The sequence below is a fragment of the Ursus americanus genome, chromosome 3 (genome assembly GCF_024610735.1).
Source record: "Ursus americanus isolate L20-20 chromosome 3, mUrsAme1.1.p, whole genome shotgun sequence".
In the NCBI taxonomy this organism is placed as follows: Eukaryota; Metazoa; Chordata; class Mammalia; order Carnivora; family Ursidae; genus Ursus; species Ursus americanus.
The window spans coordinates 86,745,858-86,763,890 of record NC_142129.1 but is presented as its reverse complement, the minus strand read 5'-3'; the positions used below and the strand labels follow the sequence as shown (position 1 = coordinate 86,763,890).

The following is an 18,033-nucleotide window of genomic DNA, read 5'->3' as shown; positions in this document are numbered from 1 at the left end:
TTTCAGCTGCTAAAAGACCTCTAATGTTTAGAATGTCTAATGTTCGTTCTTCTGCATGTTGCTGTCCAGTTTTCCCAGCACAAAATCTATTAAAAACCTAACAGTAAAGAAGTGTTTAATGATTTAGGCTTCTATGAGTTGGAGGATGTTGGTTTGGTCTATAACACACCTAGGTTTATGTTACACATTGCACTTATATTTTGACTTTAGTGTGAATACTTTTGATAGAATTTTTAATATCTGGGGAGCTTTCTTGAATGGAGAATACACATCACCTATATTTTATTTATTTAAGATTTTAAGTAATCTCTACACTCAATGTGGGTCTCAAACTTAGAACCCCGAGATCAAGGGTTGCATGCTCTGTTGACTGAGCCAGCCAGGCATCCCTCATCGCTTATATTTTAGAAATTTCTAGTTTGTCTTAAACAGTAATTCATTAACATTAAATAATCACTACCTCTTTAAATGTTTATAGACTACTTATGCAAGTAGTAAGTCAGAACTTATAAATTCAAGAAATTCTATTGCCTCAGACATTTAAAAACTGGTAACAAACTTACTTAACCAAATTCTTTAAACGTTTAAACAAAATTATAAATTTGATAGATTTTCTTTTTTTAATTATTTTTTAATTTAAATTTTAGTTAAAGTACAGTGCAGTATTGGCTTCTGTAGAATTCAGTGATTCATCACTTACATAAAACACCCAGTGCACATCATAAGTGCTCTCCTTAGTACCCATCACCCATCTAGCTCATCCCCACCCACTTATGTCCATCAACCCTCTGTTTGTTAAGGGTCTCTTATCGCTTACTTCCCACTCTTTTTTTTTTTCCCCCTTCCCATATGTTCATCTGTTTTCTTTCTTAAATTCCACATCTGGTGAGATCATATGGATTTGTCTTTCTCTGACTAACTTACCTCACTTAGCATAATACACTGTAGCTCCATCCATGTTGTTGCAAATGGCAAGATTTCATACTTTTTGATGGCTGAGTAATTGTCCATTGTATACATATACTACGTCTTCTTTATGCATTCATCAGTCGATGGACATTTGGGCTCTCTCCATTGTTTGGGTATTGTTGATAACGCTGCTATAAACATCGGGGTGCATGTATCCCTTTGAATCTGTAGTTTGTATCCTTTGGTTAAATACGTTGTAGTGCAATTGCTGGATCGGAGGGTAGCTCTATTTTTAACGTATTGAGAGCCTCCATACTGTTCTCCAGAGTGGCTGCACCAGTTTGCAATCCCACCAGCAGTGCAAGAGGGTTCTCCTCTCTCCTCATCCTCGCCAACACCTGTTGTTTCTTGTGTTGTTAATTTTAGCCATCCTCACAGGTGTGAGATAGTATCTCGTCATGGTTTTAATGTATATTTCCCTGATGATGAGTGAAGTTGAGCGTCTTTTCATGTGTCTGTTAGCCATCTGGACATCTGTTTTGGAAAAGTGTTCATGTCTTCTGCCATTTCTTAACTGTGTTATGTGTTTTTTGGGTTGAGTTTGATAAGTTCTTTGTAGATTTTGGATCCTCTTTATCTGATATGTTGTTTGCAGATATCTTCTCCCATTCCGTAGGCTGCCTTTTAGTTTTGTTGCTTGTTTCTTTGCTGTGCAGAAGCTTCTTATCTTGATGAAGTCCCAGTAGTTCATTTTTGCCTTTGTTTCGCTTGCCTCTGGTGATGTGTTGAGTAAGAAATTGCTGTGGCTGAGGTCAAAGAGGTTTCTGCCTGTGTTCTCCTCTAGGATTTTGATGGTTTCTTGTCTCACATTAAGGTCTTCCATCCATTTTGAATTTATTTTTGTGTATAGTGTAAGAAAGTGGTCCAGTTTCGTTCTTCTGCATGTTGCTGTCCAGTTTTCCCAACACCATTTGTTGAAGAGACTGTCTTTTTTCCATTGGACATTCTTTCCTGCTTTATTGAATATTAGTTGACCATAGAGTTGTGGGTCCATTGGATATTCTTTCCCGCTTTATTGAAGATTAGTTGACCATATAGTTGTGGGTCCACCTCTGGGTTCTCTATTCTGTTCTATTGATCTATGTGTCTGTTTTTGTGTTGTGAAAGAAATTGAAGAGCACACAAAGAAATGGAAAAGCATTCCATGCTCATGGATTGGAAGAACAGACATTGTTAAAATGTCTATACTACCCAAAGCAATCTACACATTTAATGCAATCTCTATCAAAATACCATCAGCATTTTTCACAGAGCTAGAACAAACAATCCTAAAATTTATATGGAACCACAAAATACCCCAATAGCCAGAGCCATTCTAAAGAAGAAAAACAATACTGGAGGCATCAGGATTCCGGATTTCAAGCTATATTACAAAGCTGTAGTCATGAAGATAGTTGATATAGTTTCTTAAGTGCTTTAAACATCTTCAAGAGCAGATTGCAAAACATGTAACATACTGTATTGATTACATTCAGACCAAGTCTGGTAACAGAAGTGCAAATACCATTGATTTGTTTTTTTGGAATATGTATCTTCTTAATCTTATTCCAGCTTTTAATTCTTTTTTCTTTATTACTATTTTCTTCCTTCAGGATTATAACAGTCTTACAGTATCCAAACAAAAAATTTTGTTTCCCATCAGCAAAGTTCTTCAGTTAATTTATTTGTGGTTATGGCATGGCACCTGGTTTAATAGTCTGATTTATGCCTGAGTAACTGCTTATTAGCCTGAGGTACTTTTCATAATTAAGTTTCACTTGTTACATCATACGATATTCATCTCTGCATTTTGTTTAGGTTGTGCATTTTTAAAACTTCGTATATTCAGAAATATTTTTGGTTTTGGGTATCTCATTGCTTTGAATTGTAGTTCATTGCTTGTCTCACTGTTACTAGATTGCCTTTGTTGAAAAAACAAAAAATGTGTCTTAATATATAATTAATAGATTCATCTAGAAGGAGTTATCTATACAGGAATTGGCAAACTTTTTTTGTAAGTGGCCATGTAGTAAATATTTTAGGTTCTTGGGCTACCATATCTCTGTTGCAACTATTCAACTATGTTATAGTTAAATTGGCTGTGTTCCGATAGAATTTTATTTACAAAATCAGGTAGAGTATTTTTGGCTGCTAGATGCTAAATCTTGTTCTGTTCAGTGTAGATCTGTTTTCTTTGGGACGTTCAGATAATCAGTTTTGAATGTAGTGTTGAACTTTTTAATTGTATGTTGCGTGTGACTAGTGGTGGACTCCTCTTCTAGTTATTATATGAGATCATTAGAGATTGGTGCTGATTGATTACAAGACTCCCAGTTTTTCCGGTTGTTATGTAAAACCGCCAGTACTAATCAGGCCTTTCTGTTTTAAATAATACTACTTTTTCTGTAGTTATTTGGTTTGAAATAATTCTTGTTTATTTTTCTATGCTTTAGTTTTTTTCTTTGTTTTATAAATGCAGTCAAAAGAAGGAATGAAATACTGATATATCTGTATTAACACTTATTAAATCAATGCCCCTGCTACTTGTTTAATATTTTGATATATCAAATTAATATGCATACAATCTTAAACTTAGACAATGTGATATGTCAATTATTTCTCAATTTGTGGAAAAAGAAACTTTTTGAGGAATGCCAAACTGTTTTCCAAAGCAGCTGTACCATTTTCCATTCCTATCAGCAATTTATGAAAGTTTTAATTTCTTTATTTCTTACAACATTTCTTTTAATATAGCCATCTTATTGGGTATAATGGTTGTTTTATTTTCTCTTTAATTTTTTAAATTTATTTTTTAAAGATTTTATTCATTTGAGAGAGAGAGAGAGAGAGAGAGAGCATGAGCGGGCAGAGGGCCGGGGGAAGAGCAGAAAGAGAGGGAGAAGCAGACTTCCCACTAAGCAGAGAGCCCAGTGTGGGGCTTAATTCCAGGACCCTGGGATCATGACCTGAGTTGAAGGCAGATTCTTAACTGACTGAGCCACCCAGGCACACCCTTCATGGTTGTTTTAATTTGAATTTCCCTAATGACTAACGATATTGAGCATCTTTTATTGTGCCTATCGGCCATTTTTAAAAATAATTTTACTTTTTTTTTTTTTACAGTGTGTTATTAGTTTCAGGTATATAATACAGTGATTCAACAATTCCATGTATCACTTGGTGCTCATCACAATAAGTTCACTCCTTAATCCCCATCGTCTATTTAACCCCCCCCGCCCCACCTTCCCTCTGGTAACTATCAGTGTTGGTAGGAATGCAAACTGGTGCTGCCACTGTGGAAAACAGTATGGAGGTTCCTCAAGAAGTTAAAGATAGAATTAACCCTATCATTCAGCAATTGCACTACTGTGTATTAACCCAAAGAAAACAAAAACACTAATTCAGAGGGATACCTACACCCCTGTGTGTATGGAAGCATTATTTACGATAGCCAGGATATGGAAACAACCAAAGTGCCTATCAATCAATGAATGGATAAAGAAGATGTGATATATATAACACAATGGAATGTTATTCAGCCACAAAAAGAATGAACTCTTACCATTTGCAATAGTATAGATGGAGCTAGAGAATATAATACTAAGCAAAATTAATCAGAGAAAGACAAATACCATATGATTTCATTCATATGTGGAACTTAAGAAAACAAACGAGCAAAGGGAAAAGGGGAGAGAGACAAACCAAGAAACAGACTGTTAATTATAATGCCTATTAGCCATTTGTATATCTTCTCTTATTCAGATGTTTTGCTCATTTTAAAAGTTGGTTTTTGACCTGTTGGTTCGTTCGCTTCCTTCCTTCCTTCCTTCCTTCCTTCCTTCCTTCCTTCCTTCCTTCTCTTTCTTTTCTTTTTTCTTTTCTTTTTTCTTTTCTCTCTTTCTTTCTTTTCTTATTATTTTCTACACTTGGAAGATATCATTCCATTATGTTCTGCCCTCTATTTTAGTTGTTGAAAACCTTTCAATCTGTTTGGACTTTTGCAGGTAATCTATAGTTTTCCTCTGGCCTCTTTTAGGATAGTCTCTTCTTTTTGATTCCCTTCAGTTTCAGAATGTGGTTCTTTTTTATTTGTCTCAAGTGTAATTAGTTTTCTTTTTCTATCTGTGAATTTCTCTCTTTCATCCTTTCTAAGCCATGATTTCTTCAAATATATATCATTCTCTCTCTCCTTTGTCTTTGGAATCTGATAAATGTATGCTCAACTTTCTTTGTCATCCAAGTCATTTTAATTCACTTTTCCTTAATCTGTGGGTTTTTTTTTTTCTTCTTTCCTGGACTTTTTTCTGATTGTATTTTCATTTCATTATTTCCTTCTTTAGCCAATTATAACCTGTGGTTAAACTAGTATATTATTATTTTGCTAAATTTTGGTAATGTTTATTTTTAGAAGTTCTGTTTTTATTTTCCTGAAATGCTGTATGACCTATCCTATTTCTTGTGTTCAGACTTTTACTTTGTTGTATGTATTCTGCTGAGGTTTTCTGTTACCTGACTCTGGGAGGTACAGTATTTGTAGTGTTTGTGGGTATGTTTATTTTTGTAGTATGTTTGCCTGTTTTGTCTAATGGAGTTCAGTTTCTTTGGGTGCCTGATTATCTTTTGCTGTGTGCTAGGCATTTTTCTTTTTTAAGAAGTTATTTCTGAGAATATTTGAGTCCTTCAGAGAAGATTGGTTTTGTTTCTGCATGGCATCAGAAATCACTATCGGTCCAAGAACAACATTAAATTTAATCAATTTTAAGTGTCTACTCCACTTGGCCTCTGAGGCTGTCAAGATGTAGTATGTAGTTTTCTAAGATTAGCAACTGTTCTCAGATTACAAGTGGATTTGCTTCTTTTCTCTCTGGATTCTCCTGTGCGCTTCACTTTTAGCTTGGTATTTCTATGTTCTATCACTTCTTTGATGCTTTTTGGACATTTTTTACATGTCATACAACACTTTTAGTTGTTTTCAGTGGTAAGCTAACAACCTAATCTGCCATAGTGAAAATAGAAAACTGACGTCTCATCTTTTTTATAAAACAAACATCAGATTATTTTATTCTCCTGATAAAATTATTCATTAATTTCTTAACAAGAAATAGAATGAAGTGTCAAGTCCTCAATATGGCATGTAAGCCCTTTCATGATATGGCCTCTGCTTGCCTTTATCAGCTTTGCCTTTTGCTAGAAATTCTCACATTTATTTCTTTGCACATTTTCTTTTTTTCTCTAACTCAGAATGTTCTTGTCATTCAGCAGATTCTAACTGATGTGTCAATTCTTTTGTGAGAGCCTCTGGCAAAGCAGAATATTTTTCATTTTTTGATTCCTTTAAAATCCTATAGATAATTTCATTATAGTACTTTCTGCATAGCCTTTACCTTCTTCATACTCTCTTTTAAGACTGAGCTCTTTAAGGGCTGTGATCATATATTGTTAATATTTGAATCTCAAGCCTTAGCATAGCATTATATGCCCAACAGTTAAATATTTAAGAAATGAGTAAAATGATCTTTTCCTTAGTCTGTGCCCCAGTTTTAATATTTTTTCTAAATATGTAGCATATGTTTCTGAACAAAACATACATGGTATACGAAAAAAATTTTAAAATATACTTACACATCTCTCCTATAACAACTTGAGAAATATAGCATGTGAGAAGAGTTTGGATGTCTTAGTCTTTTTCATATAGAGAAGAGATACTTTCAGGGTATTTCAGGGATAGCTGCTTAAGAGCATGTGGAGCAGTGAGGATGCATGAAAACCTGTCCTAACAGCCAAAGAGGAATCCTGCAACAGTGTGACATGCCTGCACAGTAAGACATTGCTTGGCCTGTAGTAGCATATCAGCATTCGTGCTTTTCTGTGACTCAGGCTCTGTGTGTTTGCATCTCTAGCTCCTACTTTTTCTTCCGCCACTGTGGGTTAACTCTCATTCTCCTTTTCACTTACTCATTGTTTCTTCTCTTGCTGCTTTTGTTTGAAGGTTTCTGCTTATTGCCACTTCCCTGCCAGTAACAATTTTGGGCAGTTCTTGTGCAAGACAATGTCATGGGCCACTGGTGACACACTTGGTGTGGTTTCTTTTGACCTAGCATTGTTTCTCCAATCTAATCAGTTGTGGCTAAGGTCTCAAGGTCCTATATGACCTGAAGTTTGGTGAACCACGTGTAAGGACCTGCACAAGCTACTTTCCTGAGGAGTATGGGCACTGCAAGTGCCCAGAACACTGTAAGAGTTCTCTCCTGCAAGTTAATGTTTTACTTTTATGTTAAAATACACGTTAAAACAATACCTCCTTATAGTTAATTTGGGATTTAAATACTGCTTTTTTAGGATAACTTTCTCATTTTGTACTCAAAATCATGGCATTATGTTCAGGGGAATTCTTTTTCTTATGAAAGAATAAACTAACATGTAAGGATGGTAGATTTATGTTTAATTTTAGGCAGTGAATTAAAATTTGATTTTTCAATTAAAATTTTAATTTTACTTCACTTCCTTGCTTTTAGCTCCAGATCTTAAACCTGTCAAAGTCATGCATTTCATTTTTTCCCCCTTTGTTCAGTACATTCCTTTGACTGTAAGTTTTTTTTTTTTGCTCTTTTTATTTTATTTTTTTTTCTAAATATTTTACTTTATTTTTCTTTTTTTTTAATTTTTTTTTAATTAATGATTTTTTATTATATTATGTTAGTCACCATACAGTACATCCCCGGTTTCCGATGTAAAGCTCGATGATTCATTAGTTGCATATAACACCCAGTGCACCATGCAATACGTGCCCTCCTTACTACCCATCACCAGTCTGTCCCATTCCCCCACCCCCCTTCCCTCTGAGGCCCTCAGTTTATTTCTCATAGTCCATAGTCTCTCATGTTTCATTTCCCCTTCTGATTACCCCCCCCTTTCTTTATCCCTTTCTTCCCCTACCGATCTTCCTAGTTCTTATGTGACCGTAAGTTTTAAGAAACTATTTTTGCCTCTTAGCTAGCTATTAGCAATAAGGGAAATTTCATGTTTATATAGGATTTTATAATGAATGAAAATTTCAAGTATTCAGAATCATTTGACTTTTATAATAATGTGACCAGTTGCGTGTTTCATCATTTTATGGATGAGTAAACAAAGGTTCTGAAAGTTACTTGCTGGAGTTGCATAAAGCCAGTGTGCAGCAGCGTTATAACTGCAAAATGAGATTTCTTTCTCTAAATTTCATATTCTTTGCTTTTGATTCTGTGGAAAATATAAAAAAGGCAGACAGTATAGTTTCTGTTTTCCAGAAGCTTGCTGTGGGTTAAGAAAAAAAATCAGGAACAAGTAATGAAGTACAGTACACTGGTCTAGGACTTCTGAGGCCTGACTGCTATTCTTCATCACTCTAGCTGCATGGTAGTGAAGGAACTTGAGTATCTTTTCCCCCACAGCTTTATTGAGATATAACTGACATATAACATTGTGTAAGTTTAAACTGTATAACATGATGATTTCATACGTGTGTATATTGTGAGATGATTACCACAATAAGGTTACTTAACTCATCCTTCACCACACCTAATTACCATTTTTGTTGTGGTGGTGGTGGTATATTTTTTTTTACAATGAAAGTTTGGAGTGAATCTGTGAATTCCCTTCCAGCTCTGAAATGCTATGATTCTGTGAAGCTGTCATCTTTTAAGAATGTTTTTATTTTTTATGGTTCCACAAACATGAGAGGTCAGGATTGTTTGTGTTTAAGATAAATACTTTTTACTTTTATTATTGTTATTAAATATTTGCCCTAATTTTCTATACCCTTATTTTAAAAAAATATTTTACTAGAGGAACAACTAAGTTGAATAACTTTAGCCAAATTATTATAAAGCAAGAAAAAGAGGAAGGGAAAATAAAGAGAAAGAAATATGCCTGTGGACATTTTGGTATCTTTATTTCCAGTGTTTAATTTTTCCTGGATTGAGTCCTATGCAGGCATACTTTAGGAAGGAAATTCATCTTAGAAATGTGCTGCCTTTAAAACTATTTTGAAGTCTAGAGGCTCTTTGGAAGCTTATGATGTTTTAACCATTTTTATTCTGTTCACTTTGTCTAGTCATTTCTGTTTTGAACATTGGGGAAACTTTAATGTTCCTGTTTAATCTTTTTATTCTTTGAGCTCCTAATTCATTTAAATGCATGTGGTATAAGAAAGCAAGAAAGAGCTACAAAGTTGTTTTTGCCTTGAACATAAAATCACTATGATTGTTCTCTCAATTAGAAGAAAGTACTTTTACATTTAATTCTTTTTGCTTTTTATCCCCATTTCACTCTCTTTCCAGAAGCCTTTTCTTTCACCAAGCAGAGGCTTCTGACTTCATCTATATACATGAATACATGAGTTGAATTTAATTATCACCCCAAGAATCATCTATCTTAGCTCATTTTAGTAACATTGTTTGCTTCTGAACTGCCTAAGAGTTTTTCAGAAAGAAATTTTGAAGAGCTTATTATCTTTTACATAGGGTATTTAAATTTTTTAACTTTAAAATTATATAAGAAAATGAGTTTTTTAACTTTCAGTGTAACAGCTCTGTTGAGATATAATCCTCATACCTATTATATAACATTTTTATCTTTTCAAAATATTTTTTAACTTTTTATCATTTTACTTTTTAATTTTTTAAGTCATACACATATATTAGCTTTTTACTGGAAAGTTTTTAATTTAATTTTTTAATTTTGAAAGTAGTAAGAAAGTTTGAGAAAATGTTTGAATAAAGAAGGAAGAAATCATCCTTAAAACATTTTCTCTTTTCTATGTGTTTTATGGTTTATAGCTACATGATTTTCATCATATACTTTAGTAGGGTCCTTTTTAGTTTTCAGTTGATGTGGTGTCAAATAATTTTATCTAATTTATTGTAGATAGAATTGGAATGATGCCTTATTTTACTGGCTGTATAATTACACACCAAACGAGTGAATGTGCCAGGAAGGAAGAGGGAAGATAACTGCAACATAAAATGCTAGTGTCCCCGACTACTGTAAAATCAGAGCAACTACTGTAGCAAAACCAAACAACCTGTGCTGTGGAAGTGATTTTGTGCTAGTTCTGGACCTCGCCTCCAGGGGGCATAGCCGCTTTTGCTCTGCTCTGGGAAAGCCACTGTCTGTGTAAGCCGTCCAACTACCTTGAGACCACCATGCTGTGAGGAAGCCCCACCTAACCATGTGGCGATGATAGTCGCAGAAGCACTGAGGCACCGGGCACTGGAGTGAAGTCTTCTGGTACTGTCCAGACTAGCCTCCTTGTTAGCCAGGTGCAGCAGAGTCAGTAATCCCAGGTGACAGCACAGGGAGCATTTGAACCCTGCCAAAATTACCCACAGAATTGTGAGACCTAACAAATCATTTTCAACCACTAGGTTTTGGGTTGGTTTTTTCCTGCAGCAATAGGTAATTGGTAGACCTGCCAAACTGATTTTCAAGTATAGAGATAGCCATCCACAAACAAGAATGCAGGGAAGATGGTTCCAATAAAGCTTTCCTTGGGAATCTGATAGTGTACTTGAGAATGATTAGAGAAACACTAAACACTAAAGTAAGACTGGTGATGACCATTAGAGCTGAGATTAAATGAAGGATATAAAGGAGAATATAATATGTAACGGCTGTATGTTTTGACAAAACTCAACTGTAAAAAAAAAAATGTAGGGAGAGCATGTGCAAATAATTTTTAAAAACCATCTTAGGCTCTCATATTTGTGTTAGTAGTGTGGGTTTTGTATTGAGATAATGTTTTCTGTGTGTTGTGCAACAAAGCAAATGGATAATTTTAAATTATTCCAATTCTGTTATTTCTTGTGTCTCTGAGAGCCAGAGTCTCTGTGGAAGAAATAATGTATAGATGTAAGTTAGAAGAATAAGTAAACACCCTGTGTTTTTTAATTGGAAATATCAGTATGAACTCATGAGGTATTTTAATTTTATCTTGATATATACATCACATATGTATAAATTTTTGTACATATGTATATGTATAATATCTGAGAATGTTTTATGTGTATTATGGAATAAAGAAAATGAATATTTATGTGATAATTTTATTCTGACATTTCCTAGCTACGTCTGCTGTGAAGTCACAGAAATGAGCAAACCTAGTTCCCAGAATGTGTTCTTGAAATGCTGCTGACTTCTAAAAGAAACCACTTTATGTCAAAAACTAGGGATGTACTGTATGGTGACTAACATAATATAATAAAAAAATATTATTAAAAAAAAATAAACCCGAAAGAAACCAGGGCTTCTTTGATAAATCTTTGATTCTAGGTGTGGGGCATGAAATAAATAAAATGATCCCGGAATTTTTTTTATACTGTATATCAAGGAAGCTATTAGCTACTACTAACTAGAGTCAAGACAAAAGCATTGAGGAGCCAACTTGAAGAGCCACTGGGGTGAGCAACAATCTTAGGTTTAGCACTGGAAGTCCTGGGTTCTGGGAAACCTCTTTCTCCGGCATTTGGTACAATTGATCACCCTCAGAGGTTCCCACTGGCCGCAAAGGGACAAGGTGAGCGTCTGCAAGGATAAGAGCTGCAGTGGTTTGGCATCCTTTATTATGTTTAAATCTCTGAGTTCATACTGAGAGCCCAAACAAAACAAAACCCACTAATTGTTCATCTTTAGTAGATATCAGGAAAGCAGTATCTAATTTTGAAATCTGATGAAGCAAGGGAAAGAATCAAGTATTTATTTTTACTTTTCTGTATGAACAGTACCACCAGGTAAACAAATAGTAGGTGAGGTAAAGTTTCTTTTTACAGAGAAATTTTATATGCTAGCAAATAAAGACAAAATGATAGAATTGGAATAATCTCTATATTTTAATGGATTTTGACATTGAGTATCAGTGACTGCTAATGACACAGAAATAGAGAAAGTCACACATGTGCTGCACATGCACCACTACCTAAGGAAAATACCCAAAATATTAAGCCCAAGTCTGACAAAGCTGCCTACATCCAACTGCCAACATATAGCAAACATGCAAGACAGAGGAATGGGTTCAACTGCCCTGTGGGGAATGCACTCTTTGAATCCCAGTCTGTGGGAAACTATAGGACAGATGGTTGAATATACTTAGCAGATTGCAAAGAAAAAGTAAGAAATGGTGAGGGAACCTATATGGATTTAAAAAAAAAAAAAAGGTGAGTTTAAACTATAGCAGTTAGCTATATAGATTTCAGTAATAAAACCATAAATAAAAGTAAGGAAGTGATTACTACAAAAACCAGAGTAGTATTTCTTGGTTGGGATGGGAGAGCTAGAGGGGAATGGATGGAGGGCATCATGACTGGCGTAGGGTACATACATGGAGGGCTTCTGTAGTCGCTGACATGATTTTGTCTTCTGATCTGCATGGTGGTTCCAAGTTCAGTTAGCTGTAATTTTTGTGTGTGGTTTTCCGTGTTTGTAATATCTGTATCTATTTCAAAGACTTTTTTAGAGTAGTTTTAGGTTCACAGCAAAAGTAAGAGGAAGATGGAGGTGTCTCCTATATCCCCTGTCCCCACGCATGCATGGCCTCCCCCCTAATCACCATCTCCCTCCAACCCCCCAGAACAGTACATGTGTTAGAATTGATGAACTTACATTGATACATCATTGTCTCCCAAAGTCCATAGTTTACATCAGGGTTCACTCTTGGTGTATATTCAGTGGTTTGGGACAAATGTATGGTGACATATGTCCATCATTATAGTGTTATACAGAGTATTTTCAGTGCCCTAAAAATCCTCTGTACTCTACCTATTCATTCCTCCAAACTTTGGCAGCCACTGATCTTTTTCCTTTCTCCATAGTTTTGCCTTTTCCAGAATGTTAGATAGTTGGCATCATACAATATACAGCCTTTTCAGATTAACTTCTTTCACTTAGTAACATGCATTTAAGAGTCCTCTATGCCTTTTCCTGGCTTGATATTTCTTTTTAGTGCTGAATAATGTGTGTATTATATTTGGTTATAAAAATCTGAAATAAAAAGTAAGGAAGGGAAATTGACCAGAGTGGAGGCCACTGTATTAGCAAATGATGGTAAGTGATGCCTTATAGATTATCTAAGACTTCCTGAGTGAGGATTTTATTAAATGCTACTGTGAGAAGATTCAGCATAATCTGTCAGAGAGCACTGAAGTTTATTAAAAAGGGGGGCTGGAGTGCTGAAAACTGTGTTTCTAAGAAGATAACTCTAGCAGGATGGATTTCAGGAAGAGATTGGAAAGCTAGCTCGTACACCACATTGTGAAGGTGAAGGTGGTAAAGATTTGGATTAGGTGATGCTTGTAGGACCAGAGATAATGTAACTGTTGTGTTACGCAACAGAAGAATAGTCAGTAAGACTTGATGACAGATTAAGCATGGTTAAAAATAAAAGCATTAGAAATAAGCTCAAAGATTTCATGTTTGAGGGCATATCCTTTATTGGGTAGGTACTGGGGAATTGTAGAAGGACAATTCTAGGTAATTAGACTAAAGTAAGATCTGTTATTTCTCCTCACGATGTATTTAGAATCCCGGAGGACTGATCACTAGGGATTCTACATTCCAAATGGTTCATTTAAAAACGCTATTCTGACAAGCAAGAAACTGATAACAGTGGTTGTTTTTGATAAGTGCATATTTGTGACATAGAGATATGTCTTTTTTCTTTTGAATTTTGAGGGTGACTTTTTTTCTTTTGAATTTTGAATTATGTGCTTATATTATTGAGAAAATAAATAAAATTTAATTAAAAGACAAAGATGCCCAAGTCTTTCAATTTTCAGGGACAAATTCTTAGTTGACATTCTTTTATCATTGTAAGTGCTTTAGACTATAGTTACTCAGAAAAGCATTCAGGTAAGCATGTTTAGTAATTGGTCGCCTTTGCCTTACATATGTTTGTAAACATTGTATTTTTGAACAAATTTTATGTTTGTGTGTCTCTGTATGTTGTGTGGGTGCATGTGTGGTTTTGGGTCCAGGTACGTGTGTGTGTGTGTTTTTCATTCAGAAAAAAAATGTTTATAGCTGGAGTTTCAGCTCTCTTCCTAGTGCTTTTAATTCTTACTGCCTCCAGTTATGATTTTCCTCCTTAGGTGGGAGATGCTCTTCTCAACCAGCTTCAGGGCCATAAAGATGGTGGTAATGCAGCAACATAGACTGTCTCTCTTCATTATCACTACTGATGCTAAAGGTCACTACATATCTATTATTCTATCGGTCTCCCCTCTTCTGTCTCTCTTAGGCAATTGCTCTGGATCCAGCTATATATAAAGTGTCCTGAATACATGACACTTCATTTTGTGTGTTAGTCTTTTGGCTAGGTAAAGATGCGGTATTAGATCTGGTGATGAAAAGAGAATAGGAGATGATGTGTGTGTGTGTATATATATATATTTTTTGTTGTTGTTTTAATAACTCTGTTTCATAATTTGTTATTAGTGATAAAAGAACCATTAGGAAAATTCAAGTAGGGGATACTTATTCCTTATGGTCTAGTGAAATTGGGAGAAGTTGTAAGTCTGTTCCCCTACGGACCTAGAAAAGAGAAAGAAGGATTGGAAACACTAAGAGGTAGTAGCTAAGCAGCACCAGCACAGGGGCTGTCAACCTTGGTTGCACATTGGCCTGGCTGAGGATATTAAAAAAAAATACATGTTGAAGCTTAGTTCCCACTTCTAGAGATTCTGATTTAATTGGTCAGGGCTATGGCATGGGCTTGGAACTTCTGGAACCTATGCATTTGAATGTAATATGAAGACTGAAAACCACTGACCTTGAGAAGAAAACTGGTCTAGGACCGAGGAAAGGAGTTCCCAGGTTTCACAGCACCTAGATCCCTAAATCTCTTCTTTTGGGATAAATTGGAGTTTACTATAAAGTGATGCTTTCCAAGCTTTGTGATTTTTTAGGTTTCTGATGGGAAGAAAACACAAAAAAGACATGAATGAGTCTTTAGCATCTGGAAAGAATGGACAGATTCACATCATAATAGTAATAAAACTTCATGGATTGATTACACTTTCTTAACATTGTGATATTTGCACAGGTTGCCTGTGATTTGCTTCGGAGAATAATTCGCATCTTGTATCTCACTAAGAGACTCCAGGGACAACTGCAAGGGGGAAGTAGAGAGATAACAAAAGCTGCTCAGAGTCTTAATGAACTTGGTAAGTCCTCTTTTGATTAAAAAGTTAGTAGAGTTTTATAGATTGTTCAGTCACTTGATTTGTTGGCTTTTGTTATCACCAGTAACAAATATTATTGAACAAACGTATTTAATAATTAGCCATATACAATATTGTCACACTTTTCAAAATGGGTAAGATTAGTTGATTTCTCTATTAGAAATGCGGTTTATTTTTAAAATTCTCATATGGTAAAATTGGCCCCTTTTTTGGGGGGTATACATGCCTATGAATTTTAACACATGTATAGATTCATGTAATCCCCAGCACAGTCATGATATAGAGTAAGTTTCATCACCCCAAAAATTCCCTCCTGCTATCCCTTTACAGTCTCACCTCCCCCCTAACTTTGGCAACCACTGATTGGTTCTCCATCAGTTTAGTTTTGTTTTTTGGAGAATGTCACGTAAATGGAATTATAAAGTATGTAACCTTTTGAGGCTGCTTTTTGTATTCAGCATAATGCCTTTGAGATTTATCCAAGTTTTTATATATACCATTGTTACTTGGTGTTTGGTGGAATATCATTGTGTGGTTGTACCACAGTTTATTGATTCAGGAATTGAAATTTATGTTGTTTCTAGTTTTTGGTGATTATGAATAGAGCTACTGTAAACATTTGTGTACAGGTTTTCATGTGAACTTAATTTTCATTTCTGTAGGAGAAATGTTTTTTTTTAGGTGACAAATCCTATGTTGATATTATGCCTAGAAGATTTATTGAATTATTTCTTCACATGCTCATTCATCTCCCAAGCATTTAGAACAGACTCTTGACATTCAAGGGTTTAACATTCATGGTTCTGACTGTTAACAAGCTGCAAGGTCCGTGATGATATAGTTCATATTTCAGGCATAATTTTGAATAGCTACTGAGTGTATGTAGAACTAACACCTGCATTTTAATGAGGCTTTGTGGTCTTCTTCTTTTCTTTGGGTACTCAGTAATTTTTCTGAAGTGGATGTGTTTAGTGATTTTGTACCTTTGTAGGTTCAGAGGTCTTTGATGATATCCAATTCAAGTATCAAGAGTCTACTTACTGTTGGTGGTGTGCTTTGAAAATAGTATCAGAAAGATATGCATTACATGTTATTTTTGAATTTTTCTATCTTTGATATTTCAATTACACAGGTTGTAATGCTTATTCCATATTTTTTACTAAAGAAATATAGCCTGTCATAAATGATACTTCCATATCAGTTTTTAATGCTCAAATACATTGCTTAGGCACATCGATGGGAATATGTCTAACGTGTGATTTAGTATGCTTGGAATATATTGCATAAAAAGTTCGTATTTATTTACATATTTATTTAAATTTTAAAAATGTAAGCTTTTAAGTTCTAGTTAGTTAGCATACAGTGTTATATTTGTTTCAGGTGTATTATAATAAAGCACTTTCATATATCTCTGGGTGCTCATATATCTCTGGGTGCTCATCACAGCAAGCACACTCCTTAATCCCCATCACCTATTTAACCCATCCCCCACCCACCTCTCCTCTGATGATCATTGTTTGTTCTCTATAGTTACAAGTCTGTTAAAAAGTTAATTTTTCATCAGTGAGTAACGCTTGAATGTTTTTTTCACGGTATGTGCTAAATGTAGGAGTGTAAAAATTTTAGTATCGGCTTTTATTTTTTGCTTTATCACATTTAATTTCTTTGCTCCAGAAATAATATGTAGGATAATAGAATCATTAAAAACAGGCACAAATTATTCTGAGGTTTATTATGCATATTTGTCATCACTGACACTGTTCCATAATAAAAAAATTGCTAGATTTTGAATATGATTATTATTTTTTTCTAGAAAAAACAGATGCTGTAATGCAAATGGTGATGTCCTGTTTTTTAAAAAAACAGACGCAAGTATCAATCATAATGTTCTCAGTTGGTTCAATGTAGAATATAAGCCCATTATTCTTCCAATTAGGCATTGGCTTTATCCAAAATTTTATAAATATTAAATGATGAACAGTTGTTGAGAAAATATAGTTCGTGGTGGAATTATCTCAAAATGGATTATATTAACTTAAATTTTTAAAGCTTTGCAGATTATGTACCATTCAAAATTTGCAAAGACTTCATCTCTTCGTCATTCACCACTGTGATTCAGTCTTAGCCAACCCTGGCAAGAGGAAGATAAAGTTGCTACTTTTGGAATTAATATTTTAATAAAAGTAATAACTTGGGACTCACTATTAGAATTACACATATATACAAAATGATATTTTATGATTGGAACATCTCTGAAATTACCAGTGTCTATATCAGTATGGTTCTGATTCTCATTAGAAAGAATAAAATGATGCAGAGTAGCAGTGTTTACATAGGTCCTTGAAATTAACTTAAAATAATCTCTTAAACTTGAAAGGTCTTAAGGGTCGAATTGCAGAGACCAGATGAAATACATTGTTATCTAGAAATTAAGTATATTTTGAGGGACTGGAGGGAATGTAGAGTGGCTGCTTGCTAATGGCTACAGATTTCTCTTTGGGGTGATGAAAATGTTTTGCAATTAAATAGTGGTGATTGTTGCTCAACCTCCTCAATATACAGAAAAGCTGCTGAATTGTTCACTTAAAATGTTGAATTTTATGGTATGTGAATTACAAACCAATATAAAAAGTATATTCTGGTACCTGGTGACAATTATTTTATAATGGTACCTTTTCTTTTTTTAAATTGAGGTCTAAATGGCATACAATAAACTGCACATATTGAAAATGTGTAGTTTGGTAAGTTTTGACATGAAACATCACCAGTATCAAGGTAATGAACATAACTCTCACTCCCAAAAGTTTCCTCATGCCACTTGGCAAGCCTTCCTCAGGCATTTACTGGTCGTCTTTCTGTCATTGTAGATTTAGTT

The 18,033-nt window shown here is 34.6% G+C and overlaps 1 protein-coding gene across 2 annotated transcripts in view; it reads left to right on the top strand.

The window, feature by feature from the left end:
* The window catches only part of COG5 (component of oligomeric golgi complex 5), a 279,919-nt gene that overhangs the window by 20,527 nt on the left and 241,359 nt on the right, over positions 1 to 18,033 (top strand). For both annotated transcript variants that reach the window (XM_045793457.2, XM_045793458.2), the window contains one exon: positions 15,020 to 15,140. In XM_045793457.2, the coding sequence (XP_045649413.1) occupies positions 15,020 to 15,140 (121 nt within the window). The remainder of the gene's footprint in view (positions 1 to 15,019; positions 15,141 to 18,033) is intronic.